The 16,137-nt window shown below is 39.4% G+C and overlaps 1 protein-coding gene across 1 annotated transcript; it reads left to right on the forward strand.

The window, feature by feature from the left end:
• Positions 1 to 156: 156 nt before the first annotated feature.
• Positions 157 to 12,837, forward strand: SLC25A32 (solute carrier family 25 member 32). The gene is made up of 7 exons (XM_063079856.1): positions 157 to 534; positions 3,110 to 3,260; positions 5,568 to 5,653; positions 8,776 to 8,936; positions 10,215 to 10,328; positions 10,662 to 10,807; positions 11,506 to 12,837. Exons 1-7 carry the CDS (start codon positions 381 to 383, stop codon positions 11,639 to 11,641), a joined length of 948 nt encoding a protein of 315 aa, XP_062935926.1. The 5' UTR covers positions 157 to 380; the 3' UTR covers positions 11,642 to 12,837.
• Positions 12,838 to 16,137: the final 3,300 nt, after the last annotated feature.

Here is a 16,137-nt window from a genome sequence, read left to right on the forward strand (position 1 = left end):
GCCTGCAAAAGGCTGGCAGGGGACGGTTCTTCAGCGGTGAGCTCTCAACCACGTCCTCTAGCCGGAGCTGGGGGCAGCTGTGGGTGAGGCGAGGCGGGGCGGGGACTCGGCGGGGCGGGGACTCAACTGGGGCGAGCATCCGCCTCCAACGTGTTCTCAGCCGGCGTGTAGTGAGGTTGTATCTGCTTCACGCCCCTTCTGCTCCAAGTTCACCCGGCTTCCCTCCAGCACCCCGGGCTACAGTCATCTCGCGGGCCGGAAGTGGGCTCGCGCCTCGCGGTTTCTGCTCAAAGGAGGCGACCGTCGCCACAGTGGCGGCCACTACCTCTCGTCCTACCTCCGCGGCCCTGGGCTCCGTGGTGTCGACGGCGTCCGAGCCTATGGCGGGCCAGGGCCAGTCGGCGTCCGGATCGTCTGCATGGAGCATGGTATTCCGCCACGTCCAATATGAGAACCTGGTAGCGGGCGTGAGCGGCGGGGTCTTGTCCAACTTCGCGCTGCACCCGCTCGACCTCGTGAAGATCCGCTTCGCCGGTAAGAGCCTGCCCAGGCCCCTGGCTGCTGCTTTTGTCAGCCCGAACTGGGTGGTAAAAACTCAAAAGGAGGCCTTGGTTCCCCTGCCTCTTCCGTGTTACGAGAGGAGCGTTTGAAGAAGATGCGTTCTGCCCTGACTCACCGGGAACTAGATTTGAGAAAGGGACCCTGGTAAAGGGGTCTGGCCGCCTTCCCCTCTCCCGCTAAGGATAGAAAAGTCTGAGAAAAAACCCTCACTTTAGGGCTTATCTCTCACAAGTGCAAATCATTCACCCTTGGAGGTCCTTTGAAATCTCAGGGTAGACACGTTTGGCAGTGCAACTGAAAGGAAATGCACGTGCTCTGGGTAGGCGTAATCCACCGCGGATGGTTGAGAGTAGGTTTGGGACAGAATTTTCTTTAATTTGGGGCCTTTGTAGTGTGGTACAAGGTCCTTTGGAGGAATAGGTAGCTAGAATATAAATACTATTTTTAAGTGTATTAAGTGAATTAAGTATATTGAAATTAACAAACCACTTTAGAAGTTAAACTCAATACTAAATTCTGGGAAAGATAATTTCAAAGACGATCTTTGATAACTTCATTTGGAAGTTATTTTTTGGCATTTTATTTTACTTTTTGGCGGCTGGCCTGTTTGGGGATCCGAACCCTTGACCTTGTTATAATACTTGGCATTTTAGTTTCCTTATTGTTACAAGTTAAATTCTGCCTTGAGAATTAAATCTGCAGAAGTGGCTTACCGTAGAGTTAGATAATTCTATTCAACGCACTTGATATATATTGTCTTAATATTTGTAGACTGCTGTATGGGCTACAGAGGTATCTAACAAAATTCTTACCCTCAGGGAACTTACACTCTAGGCTTGAGACTTAGTCATATAAAAGATGATCCTAGACAACATAAAAGCAAGGGCAAAGTGGAGTAAATCCAAATACAAAATATTAGTATAGCCAGTTTGCTGCTGGGTTAGAGCCTGGTGCTGATAACATCAAGGACAAAGTAGGATGATGGCAGTGTGACCTGAGAGATGTAGACAGGTGCAAGAGAGATGATATAGAATCAGAAGGATTTGTTAATTAATAAAAGGGGGTGTGAAGGGAGGAGGGTTCATGGGTGGTTCCCAGGTATATGGCATGAGCATATATGTAGATGGTAGTGGCATTAGGAGCTGTATGGAACACTAGAATACAGAAGTCCAGCCTTATCCATGGGGGATATGTTCCAAGACCCTCAGTGGATGCCTGAAACTGCAGATAGTACCAAGCCCTGTACAGATGCTCTTTGATTTATGATGGGGTTATGGCATGAGTCAAAAATGCATTTAATACCCCAATATCCCATTGTAAAGTTCAAAAAAAATCATAAGTCAGGGACTGTCTGTATATGCTGTTTTTTCCTATACATACAATTTATGATAATGTTTAATTTGTAAATTAGGCACAGTAAGATTAACAACAATAGCTAATAAAATAGAAAGATTATAACAATATACTGTAATATGTGAGTGTGGTCTCTCAAAATATCTTATTGTACTGTACTCACCCTTGTGATGATATGAGATGATGAAATTTCCACGTGATGAGGTGAAGTGAGGTAAATGACGTAAGCATTGTGACGTAGCATTAGGCTACTATTGAGCTTCTAATGATACCATACATCAGGAGGAGGATCGTCTGCTTCAGGTGATCCTGGATCATCAAGCTATGAGGATGTTGATTGTTGGATGTCAAGAACAGATGATGTTGATGACAAAGAGTGGGAAGTGAGAGAGCTTATACAGTGTGTATATGCTGGACAAAGGGATGATTCGTGTCCTGGGTGGTATGGAGCAGGACAGTGCAAGGTTTCATCACACTACTCAGAGTAGTGTGCAGTTTAAAACTTATGAATTATTTCTGGAATTTTCCATTTAATGTTTTTGGGCCATGGTTGACTGTGGGTAACTGAAGCCATGGAAAGCAAAACCGCGAATGAGGGGGATTACTGTAAGTAAGAGCAGCTCCAGAAGGGATGGGGAAAACTAGTTCAATTTTGGATATGTTCAAGTGAAATTCTTTCTATTTTGGTGTGTGTTTGTGTGTGTGTGTGTGTGTATGTGTGTTGGTGGGGAGGGTAGAAAGAGAATTTCTGGGAAAAATTCCCCCCATCCTCCACATTTTGTTTCCTACTAATCCTCAGGTCTTGCCAACGCTCTTGATGTAATTGAGGCTCCTGGCTAATTTATTTTTTGAGTAATATTTTTGAACATTTGAATCCTTAATCTTGGATATCTATAACAAAAACAAAACTTAAGTGTTAAAACTTCTTTACTTAGGAGACTTTTGGATTATTTAAGAGCTGATCTAACACTTCCTCAAATATTATTTGAGTGCTTAGAATGCCATCAATAAATACTTGGATAAATTAATAAACATTAATTTCAAAATATTGAATAATCCTGGAAAATAATATTCTCTACTTAAAAATGTTTTTCTTCTGAATGTATCACTTTTATATAACCTATTGTGTGATATCTATATGTGATTCGGAGCTAGAACTTTGCTGTCTCCTAACTTTGTGTATCCTTTAATGCAGTGAGTGATGGATTGGAATTGAGACCAAAATATAAAGGAATTTTACATTGCTTGACCACCATTTGGAAGCTTGATGGACTGCGGGGACTTTATCAAGGAGTAACCCCAAATGTGTGGGGTGCAGGTTTATCCTGGGGACTCTACTTTTTATTGTGAGTATATCTGGGAGATTTTACAGTATAGTACTAAAAAGGAATTTTTGTGTTTAGTGATTTTTACATCAGTTGATGATCCAAGATGAATCTTTCGTTCAGTTTCTCTGAATGAATTGGAAGGGTCAGAAAGAACAAAATGGCTAATCAGTTTCATTCTCTGTCAGCTATTGATTTGGAAGAACATTCTTAATAGGATGAAGGTGAAGGGATGAGATGGGAAATATTTACAGAAACTATTTCTATGAGGTGAATTTAGGAAGGTGAAGAATTACGTTTGTAAGCTGAATATGCACATATTAGAAGAGAGCTTTTTATTTTGATAAAGCTGTTTGAAAAACTGCTAACTCCAGGTAATTCGCAATGAAACTGTAGGTTCCTTTCGGTATTTCTGAGATGTTTTGGCCATATCAGTACTCTTGAGCATTTCTAACACAGAGTCAAAATAGACTAGAAAAAGTTGAATCATCCAGTTTTTTATGTTTTAGTCGTCTTGTAACGTGTTCCAGAGACTGGAGGAGCCTGAAACTGTTGTCTAAAATGAATCCTATGAATTTCAGTTCTCTTTGGTATCCATTTTTGATAAAGGAAGATTTAAGATGTTTTCTCAATTTATGAGATTAGTTCCAGAGTGTGCCATAAATAAAGAATTTCATGAATACTGAAATATCATGAGATAGTTATTTATCCTCAACCAGATTCCTGAAATGTTTGAGATGGCTTACAAAATATATTTTGATTCATAATGAAGTTGGAAAAGCAAGAGAGGACATACGCTGGTGTCCTCATAAGAACATGTACTGCAGGAGATCCCTATTGGAAATAGAAAGCAGAAGTCAGTGTGTGGCTGAAAGGGTTTGAGGCATATTGCTTCTTACCACTTATTTGACCTGCTCTATCATCATCTCTACTCATTCATTTCCTTATTCCTTTACCTGTCAGATATCATCACCATTTGAAATGACTGTTATCACATGCCTCCTGAAGAAGCCACAGACAGTGCCTGTGGCAGGCACATTCAGCTTATTGAGTATGTAGGAGCACAGTGACAAAGCATGAGTCCTTACAGAGGAGGAGTGCTTGCTGTTCTGAGCAAGCCATTGATATTTGAAACTGAATTCATGAATGGGAAAGTTTTTCTTTGTTTTACCAGATGGCATTTTTAGGAAAACGTCAATACCTGGTATATTTAAGTGAAGGTAAAATAAAATTCAGCCCTATTATTGTCTAAATATTTTTCTTATTTGCAGTCCTAAGACATACATAGGTAGGTGAAACTATATATACACATTTTTTTTTTAAATGCTTTATGAATATGAGTAGTGTAGATTCTCCAAGAGAGTGTCTAAGGGAAAGCCATATGCATATAAAGTCTATGTGATGAGAATTTCTTATAATAGTGTAGTTTACTTGTTTCATGTTAGAATGGTACTGGTAAAGTTTGGAAAGATTTATTCAACTGAAATCTTCTTTGAGGGGGAAAGTGGAAATTGGGATTAAAGAAAATAGACTTATTTGACTCTTCTGCTCAGAAACATTTCGTGGCTGTCTGTTTTCTGCCAGATAAAACCCAAATCTCAGTCTACCTCTTAAGCATGGCACAATTTTTCCTATCTTCTCATCCGCCTTTATTAGCATTTTTCCCTAAGCTCATCTCTTTTTGTATTGAAACTGTGCCTGTCCCTCAATACTCAGCTCAGTGCCACCTCCTACACAAAACCTTTGGTAATCTCAGTCATAGTTTCTGAATATCTTATGATGCTAATTTTGTCTTTAATTCTGACTATTTGTGTGCCACTTATGGTCCTTGTTAGTATATTAAGAAAGCTCCATCACATGTTTATCTTTTTAACTATCAGGTGCTCATTTGGTCCATTTTGCCTTTCTGCCCAATTTTTGTACCGCCACTACACCTTCCCCTCCTCCCAGTTTTCCTGTCTTTTTAAATTAATTAATGAGTATGAAAATTAAAATATTTTACATATGTATTTCTAGCCCTATATGTTTGGTGGGAGGAGTGGTATAATATTACAATAAACCATTTCCAGCAAATCCATTCTTGAAAAACAGCTAGTATTATCATTTTGAGAAATACTGTGTACAGCATGTCCCACATGGGTACTGGCGCTATGTGTCTCTTCTGGCTGTGGCCAGAGGTCATGGCCATCCTCTTAGCAGTAGTTTTGTGGTTACATTGTGTATTGACTTTTGTTTTCGGGGTACCGTTGTTAAGTTACACTTTAAAACAGACTTTACTACTTTATGACACCAAATATAAATCAAACTGCTCATGTTTAATTCTTTTAGTTACAATGCCATCAAATCATATAAGACAGAAGGAAGAGCTGACCGATTAGAGGCAACAGAATATCTTATCTCAGCAGCTGAAGCTGGTAAGTCAGTACATAAAATATAAAATCTCACCGTCCAAACTTAATTCTCATTATTGTTTTTGAGTTTATTTGCCTTTTTTTCCTTTGAACACCAAGGTTTAAATATGCTCATGTAACTATATTAGTGAATTATCACATGAAATTTCTTAGAAAGTAGGTATTCTTATTGATTGCTCTGGATAGATTTTAAGAATTTTACTTATCATAAAGCGTGTTAAAATTTAGAAAACCTATGAATCCTTACTAGTTTTAAGATGATTTGGTATAGTATTTCTTTAATTGTAGTTTCAGTTTTCAAATTATACAATTTAGTAGCCTTGTTTAATTGCCTCATGTATCTATACTATACAGAAGGAAAAACAAAGACCCGTAAGTCTTTGCATACCTTGGTTTCTTAATATTTACTGATTGCTTCTTAAGGCAAGAACTATCTCACTCATCTTTTTAAAGTTTATTTATTAATATATATTTTTTACATTCTAAGATGTTGCAGAATAGTTGGTGGGGAGGGGGAGAGAAGAGGGGGAAAGACATAGTTTGGGAGAAGGAGGAAGGCAGGGGAGCATGGTTGAGGCCCTTGGCACCCCCCTCATTCCTGCAGGGGAGACAAGGGGGCTTCCAGCAGTGGATCAGTCATTGCTGGGCTGGAGGCAAATGTCAGGAGGGTGTGGCCTGACACTTGGCCTCCCACTGCCCCAGCTCAGGAGACCAGGGTGCTTCCTGAAGCAGCTTGGTGGTCATCACTGGGCTGGTTGCAGATGTTGGTGGGGTGTGGCTGAGACCCTTGGTGCCCTGTTGCCCCCGCTTGGGAGCCCAGGGTGCTTCCTGCAGCAGCTTGGTGGTCATCACTGGGCTGGTTGCAGGTGTTGGGGGGCATGGCTGAGGCCCCCAGCCCTCCCTGCTCCCTGGCTTGGGAGCACAGGGGCGTCCTGGTCCTTCTAGGTTTTATAGGTACTCTTTGTTGCTGTGAGACCTTTAGTAGTTAATGTCAAACTTTGTCTCTGGTCTGTGAGTATTTTGTTTTTTCTTTCAGTTCTGTGTTGGATTATTTGCTGTTTCTACCACTTAAATTGCACTGGAACTAATTTGTTGTCCTTTGGTTACTTCTAAAATGGAGGAACTTCCTTGGGGACCAGCACTTGAGCCCTGTAGTAGAGCTAAATTGCTGCTTTGCTGCTGATTCCCTGGGGAAGGATTTTTGTGCAGCTTAGGTTTTAATTGTTGATCTTGTATGTATTTCTGGGTCTTGTGAGGTCCAATACACCTGGGTTGTGTGGAAACTCTGGTCTGGGCCAGAGACTTTTCAGCAAACTGCATCCCCTGCAGATCTGTATTCCTGACCAGCCTCCACTGAGTAGTCCTGTGCTGATTCAGGGGCAGATCAGCTGTCTATGCTGTGACCCAGTGTTCCCCTGGTTGGCCTGTCTCCCCCACTGCCAGTGCTCCAAACAATTCCCATGGGACGGACCATGTGCTGGTCCCTTGTGATGACTCACCAGCCTTTGAGTGGCTCTTTTTTTCAGTTGTTGTAGCTCCTCAGTCCTATGTGGGTCCATGGGAACCCTGTTAGTGGTTTTGCTGGCCTAAGGGCCACCAAGGCCCTCTTCTCCCCTGCCACCTCCAAGCAACTTCATAGGAAGGGCACAGCTGTAGCTTTTGCCAGCTCTTGCTCCGTGTGCTCACCAGCTCCAGGCTTGAAGTGGCCTGGTCTCGAAATGGTGGGAGCGATCCTTTCTTTCTCTCATCATGGCTTCTCCTGCCTTCGTGAATTCCATAGGTCTCTCCTCCTTTTCCCCTGAGCTCTAGCAGCCCCATCTTGGCTGTCTGTGGCGAATGTTGAAGTGGAGACGGTAATGAACTACTTGGAAACAATAGCAGTTGCAACTGAGGGACTAGGAGCGACCGTTCACTAAGCTAGGGAAGGCCAAGGGTCAGGGTCCTACGGATATTTATTATGAAAGCCATGAGAAAAGTATGCTAACAGGGATAAAGGACGGGGAGCCCCTGGGGCAGAACTTCCTGAAATTTTATTTGAATAGACTATACTGAATACTCCCTTGAATTCAAGGATGCAGCAGTCTCCCACAGCTGGTGAATAGACTATACTGCATAGTCCCTTCAGTCCAAGGATGCAGCAGTTTCTAACAGCTAGTATTATCATTTTGAGAAATACTGTGTACAGCATGTCCCACATGGGTACTGGCGCTATGTGTCTCTTCTGGCTGTGGCCAGAGGTCATGGCCATCCTCTTAGCAGAGCATAGCACAAGATGTTAATCCTCTACAGCTGTCATTGCTTTTTACTAGTTGTAAGTTGGTTGATTGTGGGAGAGAGTGACGCTGGGGACCGTCTATTTCTCCATCTTGACCAGAAGCCTCTCACTCATTTTTTAATACCTAGCTGCTAACAGAGATCTGAATCATAATAATATTCAATAAATATTTTTTGAATAAAGGACTACTTAGGAAACTCAGCAAAGGAGAAAATTAACCAGATAAAATGTTTTACAAAATTGTCACTTTATAAAGAATGTAAAATGCAACTCACCACATTACATAGTTATTTAATTTTTTAGGGGTAGCAGTGACTCTGAATGGATTTGAGGAAGATAGTGATAAAGTTGGAGTGGATATATGTGTGCACAGGTACAGACTTTTGAAGTGCTGTATTCCTGGTCCTTTTCCTCTAATCTTCAAGCCCTCTGGTTTACACTGTCTCCTCTTTCTAAGATCTGTATCTCCTTACCCTCTATTCTCTATACCAGGCTACATTTTTTAGGAGTTAGGACATCTTTGCTATCCTTACACCTCCAAGGGAAAGAGTTTCACATTTCTATCGCCCTTTTAATTTAACTCTTACTAACCACATAAGGAACTTTTTATGGCCATCCAAAACTTTGTCTACCCTTTGACCCTAGGACTGCCTCGGAGTCCACATCTCAGTGGTGCAGACACAGCCCCAGTGAACCCTCAATTATTTTTTCTCTTTTTTTCTTTTAATCTTTTCCAGCATCCATCAACGTGTTACAACCTCATTCTTTACATAAATATACGTTCCTAATTTGGATTGTCATAAGTGAGAGTACCTATATGCTGAGTAATCTTATTTAAATCTGATTTTAGGAGCCATGACCCTCTGCATTACAAACCCAATATGGGTAACAAAAACTCGCCTTATGTTACAGTATGATGGTGTTGTTAACTCTTCACAGCGACAATATAAAGGGATGTTTGATACACTTTTGAAAATATATAAGTATGAAGGTGTGCGTGGATTGTATAAGGTAATGAATCATTGTCAATATATTTTGAATAACTGGAAGTTGCTCTATTGTCTTAGTTCTGAATGACCTGTAGTCAATCCTGAAAAGAAGCCAAACTTAGGCAAGAAACAATTTAATGAAAACTGAAATCTAGTTTATGATACTGAAATTGTACTTTAAGCTGTTTATCCTCATTACCATAAGATGTACCATTATGACACTGGTGTGTGAGAACTGTCCAAAACTTTGTCAGGTATCTTTACAATAAGTTATACAACCAAATCACCTTTTCCTTAACTCTACTCCTTGGAAGCTGGGGCGTCTTAGGAACTTAGGTTAACATAGTATGGAGAAGAGATCAGCAGGTCTAACAGGGTCTTATTTTATTAGGATTTTTTATTGACCTCAAATGTCACATGAATTAAAAAATAGCAATAACAACAAAAAAACCACAGCCTCTTCCCTATGGTAGTATTTGTGAAATTTCTTCCTCATGGCAGTAAGATCTGTTTTCTGATTTTATAATTCCTTTTCTCTTCCCTATTTCCCCCTTCTCTGCCTTCTGTTCCCTTGGTTTTTCCCCATAAAAATTTTTTTAGGCTATACATAGGTTAAAATTAAAATTAGATAAACTGAATTTAAGTTTGTTTTTTAAGAATTGTAAATTAGCTTTTAAAGTCACTAACGTAAGGTTGGGGTTATGGATTACTGACCTATGCACAAAAATTTTGGACATACATCAGATGTTTTTTTATCACTTCTTGCCTTATTCTTTTAGAATACCTATGCTCAGTCCACTGAATTACCATTACTTTTACTTCCTTAACTTTCCAGAATTTAATCTTCCACTTATACCCCAGTTCTTCATAGTGTAGGTCGTCTTTATGGTTGTATGTATATTGTTTAAAGAAAAACTAACATGAAAATCCAAACCTTAACTTAAAAAATAAAGTGGAAGAGAATACTGTTGTTTTTTTTTTTTTTCTGACTGGTAAGGGGATCGCAACCCTCAGCACGGTTTCGTCTGCTCCACGCTCAGCCAGTGAGCACACCAGCCATCCCTACATAGGATCCGAACCCGTGGCCTCGGCGCTCCCAGCGCCGCACTCTCCCGAGTGAGCCATGGGGCCGCCCGAGAATACTGTTTAACCTCAATTAAAAACGGATTTATGCAAAACTTAACAAATGAATTTGCTTAAAGTACTGTACTAAGAGAGGAGAGAAAATATTTTACTTAAATATATCTTTCTTTAAAGATATATTATTTAGTTTTGCTTTTTCTTAATTGTTCCCTTTTAGGGATTTATTCCTGGGCTGTTTGGAACATCACATGGTGCCCTTCAGTTTATGGCATATGAATTGCTGAAGGTGAAGTACAATCAGCATATCGATAGATTACCAGAAGCCCAGTTGGTAAGATGATTTCTTGTAAAAATGATATCATTTATTTTTATGGGCATTTAATAAATGTAAATTTTGTCATGCTTGCTTTGGTAGTATTACTGTTATGATGACTACTGACTCTACCACTAATTTAATTTATAGTCAAATATCTTATAGCCTAATGACACACAAATGTTAAAAATAGAACCCCATAATTACACAGAGCTTGTGTTGCAGGTGGGAACAGTATTTTTCACTTAAAAATCCATTTAAATTTGGTTTTTTCTATATAATTTTTACTTACATATTTTAAAAGAAATCCAATCTAAAGGAAGACATAAATGTTTTGTGTTGTCATTTTAGAGCACAGTAGAATATATATCTGTTGCAGCACTATCCAAAATATTTGCTGTGACAGCAACATACCCATATCAAGTTGTGAGAGCTCGTCTTCAGGATCAACACATGTCTTACAATGGTGTAATGGATGTGATTGCAAAGACATGGAGGTGAGAGCATGTGGTATGTCGAAATTGCTCTGATGAGATACCTTGCATATTTTATAAGAAGTCATAAACCTGGTTTAATACATTTGAGAAGGCCCCATACCTGCTATTTGCACCATAACTTTTGCAAATACTTGTCTTTATGTGTGGAAGAGATGTTCGTTCTTTAGCATGAGAATAGTTTAACTATTATAGATAGACATCCCCATATTTCCCTTTAATTTTAAAAGGGCAGAGAAGAATATTTAGAATGTTTAAATTTATTTTAAGTGAGAACATAAGTGACAAGTTTCTGGGCCATATGCCTTATCCTAGGCATTAAGGAAATAGTTTTATTTTTGTGTATGCTACACTTAGTGTTGTCTAGCGTTTATATAAACTATGAGTTTTAATGCCTACATTAGACAGTTAAAACTCCTGCATGCTCATACATTTTAAACACATTTGAAAAATAGTGAATTTAATGTACTTTTCAGTTTGGTTTTTAGATATCCTTACTCTCTTTTCCCCAGTGAGTCTGTTAAAGGAATGTAAGCCCCTACATATGGCTTGTAAAATACATTACTTCAGGACATTGAAAACGTGGACTTAAATCAGAGTGAGGTTTGATTTTTTGCTGCATGCCCTGTGTCAGTTAAACTTTTATGTTTTCAAGCTAGGTATTTAGGAAATTAAGCGTATATCTGTTTTTCCCTCTAAAGGAAAGAAGGCATCGGTGGATTTTACAAAGGAATTGCCCCCAATGTGATTAGAGTCACTCCAGCCTGCTGTATTACCCTCGTGGTATATGAAAATGTCTTACACTTTTTACTTGACCTTAGAGAAAAGAGAAACTAAGCTAAAGAAAGATAATTCCAGCATATCTGCCCAAGGCAGCAACAAGCTCCTTTGTGTTTGAGATGTAAAATTCAGAAGAATACTGCATAGCAGTATGGCTCATAATCAAAATTGGTCTATAATCATTAGAAGTCAAAGAACCACTAAGTCTTCACAATGCTTTTCTGCTTTTTGCCTTCCCCATATGTATGGGACTTGGCTACCTCTGCCTGAAATGGCTGCCATCAACATAGTGTTAAAACTGACACCAAATGTAGACTTTCACAAGTTTCTCCATTTCATTGTTTTAGTAGAAGCTGATTTGCAACATTTGCTAAATGGATTAAGATGAAAGTGCTTCTTTTTCTGAATTCATTTGCCTGGATTAAAATTGACACCTTTGTGCAATAGCAAGAAAATAGCTTCTTACAAGAATGTCATTGTATATTTCAAGGGTAAATTAAATTGTAAGGATTTACTGGTAAGGTGTTGCCCAAATCCAGACTATTTTAGGATTGCGAAGTTTTAGTGAGAAAAAAGTTCACTCTAAATGTGCTTTAGTTTTAATTTAGCTGGAATGCACTCCTAACTAGAGAAATTTGAGAAGCTGTTTAATGCACTTTTCAGACAAATATCTGTACTTCTCTGAGAAATATCTGACATAGGTTGTCATCTCATTGTTAATTTTTTCCCCAGAGATTCTCATAATTTAAAATGTAATCTTGGATCCAGTTCTTGTTTTTTTGGCATATGTACTTAGTGTATTTTAAATTTATAAAATCTGAACTTCTAGGATCCAGCTGTGTCATTCTTTATTTAAGCATGTGTGGCTACAAGTCACTTACCAGAAATACTAAGTAGATTGTCTTTTACAGATGCTGGAATATTTGGGATGTGTTTGTTGACAAACTGAATGGAAATGAGAAACTAACTTTTTGTACTTTATTTTTTGGATATATGAGTCCATATCCCAGATAAATGATTAATCTACATCAGTTGCTCAAATTCAGGTTGAAATACAAATTACGTTAATGGCCATTATTGATTTTACTTTTATGAGTCATTGTAGAGATCTATAAAGGCCTGCCCCCAAAAGATGCCAGAATAATACTAATATTTTTATTTATCATAAACATCTATGAGTGCTGTTGCATACCATCTATTTGTTGTAAATGAAACATTGTGGTTTTCAAAGCCATATTTAAATGGTTCTTTGGAAATAGGTCTATTTTTTTGTATTTCGGAAATGGCATTGTTTTTAAGATAAAGATGGGTGATAATTACCTAATTGTACTTACTGTATCCTGTAATGTGCATAGGAATGCTTTATAAATTAAATATAGTATTTTTTTATACTTCTGGATTATACTGTAATTCATATATTAGTTCCTATATGAAGAGATGAGCTGCAGTTGATAGTTGGAGTTTTAGAGGTAGCACCATTTTTGAATGCCTCCTGTGTACCCCTAAATTAATAAAATATAATTCTTGTCCTCCAAGAGCATACAAACTTGCATAATGAATAAATGTACTTTAAATAACTATAGTTCTAGATTAAAAACGTGCAAGGAAATTTCTACGAAGCCCTGTAAGAGTTCTGAAAAAAAGAGAACTCATTTAACTCATTAAACAAGTAACTGAGCTTCTGCTGTGTGCCAGATACATTACCAAACATCGAGGATATAGCAGTAGATGAGCCAGACAGTATTCCTGCCCTGAGATTTTTTCATTTAGTGTGAATGGGAGAAAATAAATACATGTATAATATAATTGCAGGTATTAAATTCTATAAACAACACTAAAGCAGAGTTGGGGTTAGTGTTGCTCTCTTGGGTAGGATGGGTGGGGTCAGGAGAGGTCTCTTTAAGGCGGTAATATTTGAGACATTTTTAAAGAAGTAAGGAAGCAAGCCACAAAGAGGTAGAGAAACATTCCAGACACAGAGAATAGGAAGTACAAAGGCCCTGAGGCAGGAATTAACTTGGCTAAAGGGGATGAGTGAGGAGAGAGAAGAGGTTGGAAAAGTGACCACTAGGGTATGGTGGGAAAGAGTGCACCGTGGAGAGCCAGACTGGCTCAAATTTTGGCTTTCCTGTTTTCTCTTTGACCTTAGGCAAGTAATTTCACCTCTCTTTGTCCCAAGCTTATCTGTAAAATAGTGTCTTAGATCACTTCTTCTTCTGTAGCAGTGTCCAAGATGGAGATTGTCAGGCAAGTGATTGGTTGAGGGAATGCTCTTAGGAGAAATCTGTAATGGAGTAAAGAAAACAGAATAAGGCAGGGTAAGAGTTTCAGGAGTAGTACAGCCTTAGCCTGATCCTACAGGGCGCTCTTCAGAATGAACTAGACCGCAGAGGTTGTCCTGCCCAGAGGTGAGGGGGCTGGACTATTAGGTTCCCACATCAGGCAGTCATTGACTACTGGCTCTGGGAAGAATAAGGTCTGGAGGGGTGGCTAGATGCCTCTCCTCAGCCAATGACAGTCTTCCAAATAAGGGTGGAGATGTGAACTGTTAGCCGAAGGGTATGGGTGTACCCGTTTTGTAAAAGGGATCTGGATGAGTCACCAACAGCATCTGCTGCAAATGAGGGTAATAAAAGTACATAGCTGTAGAATTAAATGAATTAACCGAGATAAATTGCTTAGCATAGTGCCTGGGCTAATAAACATTAGCAGAGGCCAGATCTTGTCAGGCCTTGTAGGCCATGGTAAGGAGTTAAATTATACAGGAAATCATTCTGGTGATCGTATGGAGAAGCAGTTAGGAGACAGGCAAGAAACAGAGATACTAGTTAGCAAGCTTTAACAAATGTCTAGTCAGGAGCTGTTGATCTGGTTGATGGGGTTGGAGGTAATGATTTATATCTTGGGGGAAACTAGAGCAGGGTTCATGGAAATGAAAACATTTAAGCTGGACCTTGAAGGAAGAAATCCCAAAAGGAAACTTGAGGGAAGCATGGAAATAGGAAAGCACAGGTGACTGTCTTGAGCAGTGAGTTGTCAATGTGGTGATAAAAGGAAGAAACGGAAGAGCAAGCTGAAAGATTGGGGCCAGAACAGGAGAACTTTCAGAGCACTGGGTTTTACTGAGTAAAGGAAGAGAGCAACTGGCAGGTTAGGACATTTGGTTAGAGCATGGTGTTATAACATCAAGGTCAAGGGTTTGGATCCCAGTACTGGCCAGCCACCCCCAAAAAAGAACAGTTATTAGAACAGAGAAACATGGCTATCTTAGGGGTGACAGAGGAAGACCAATCAAATAAGCAAACTCAAAAAAAAGTGTACCAACCATGTAAATATTTCAGTAGGATGAAGGTTGATGCCACTGATAACTTAGATTCAAATTATAGAGGCTGAAAACAGATTGCATGCAGCTTAGGAGGTGGGGCAAACTGCAAGTATTCATTTCACTATGGGCTCTTCTTTCCTGGATTTGGCAGACAAAAGGTAAAGAACTTCAGCTTGAAAATGTACTGTGAGGTGCCGGCCCATGGCTCACTTGGGAGAGTGTGGTGCTGATAACACCAAGGCCACGGATTTGGATCCCTGTATAGGGATGGCCGGTTAGCTCACTTGGAGAGCGTGGTGCCGACAACTCCAAGTCAAGGGTTAAATCCCCTTACCAGTCATCTTTAAAAAAAAAGAAAAGAAAAGAAAATGTACTGTGAGTCTAGGCAAGGGTGGAGGTGAGGGAGATGACAAAGTGAAAATCAGAACATGGCGGAAGGGAGAACTCTTGAATATAAAAATACAGGTCAAAAACAAAACAAAAAAACAACTTGCTGGATCTATGCACCAGAGATGGAGATCAAAGACAACAAAAGATGCTATGCCTTGTGAACAGAGGCTGTCAGATTTCAATATGTGCTTTTGTGGGCTGACAGTATTTAGAAAAATCACATTTTTTAAACATTGCACTAAAAATGTTATCAACTAGAAAGTATGTTAGATTCATGAGCTCTCAGACTTAGGATTTTCTTTTTAATAGAGACACTTTACTGAATATAAAATTCTCCAGATAAAGTATGTATTATTGCCACTTTCATAGCAAGGTCTCTAGCACATTGCAAAATAACTTACAGAGGGCCGAGCCTGTGGCGCACTCAGGAGAGTGTGGCGCTGGGAGCGCAGCGACGCTCCCACCGCGGGTTCGGATCCTATATAGGACTGGCCAATGCACTCACTGGCTGAGAGCCGGTCACGAAAAAAGACAAAAAAATAAAATAAAATAAAATAAATAACATACAGAAATGAAATACTGTGAAATGATTTATTTACTCTTTGTTCCTGTTTTTAAAAATGTATTAGGTAACAGGCAGAAAATACATGAAGTTTGAGGTTACTTAAAGTCTTAAATTTCTTTCCAAAGGAGTAAACAGGAAATAGACCTGTAGTGTACCTGTAATGAATACCTGTGATTGTCAGCCCAGCATTCACTTCTCTTTCTTCCTGGAGCCTGTATTTCTTTTGGGAACCTACCCCCTCCCTCCATTCCTAGCTTTGTGATTTAGATGGAA

Source organism: Cynocephalus volans, chromosome 15 (genome assembly GCF_027409185.1).
Source record: "Cynocephalus volans isolate mCynVol1 chromosome 15, mCynVol1.pri, whole genome shotgun sequence".
In the NCBI taxonomy this organism is placed as follows: Eukaryota; Metazoa; Chordata; class Mammalia; order Dermoptera; family Cynocephalidae; genus Cynocephalus; species Cynocephalus volans.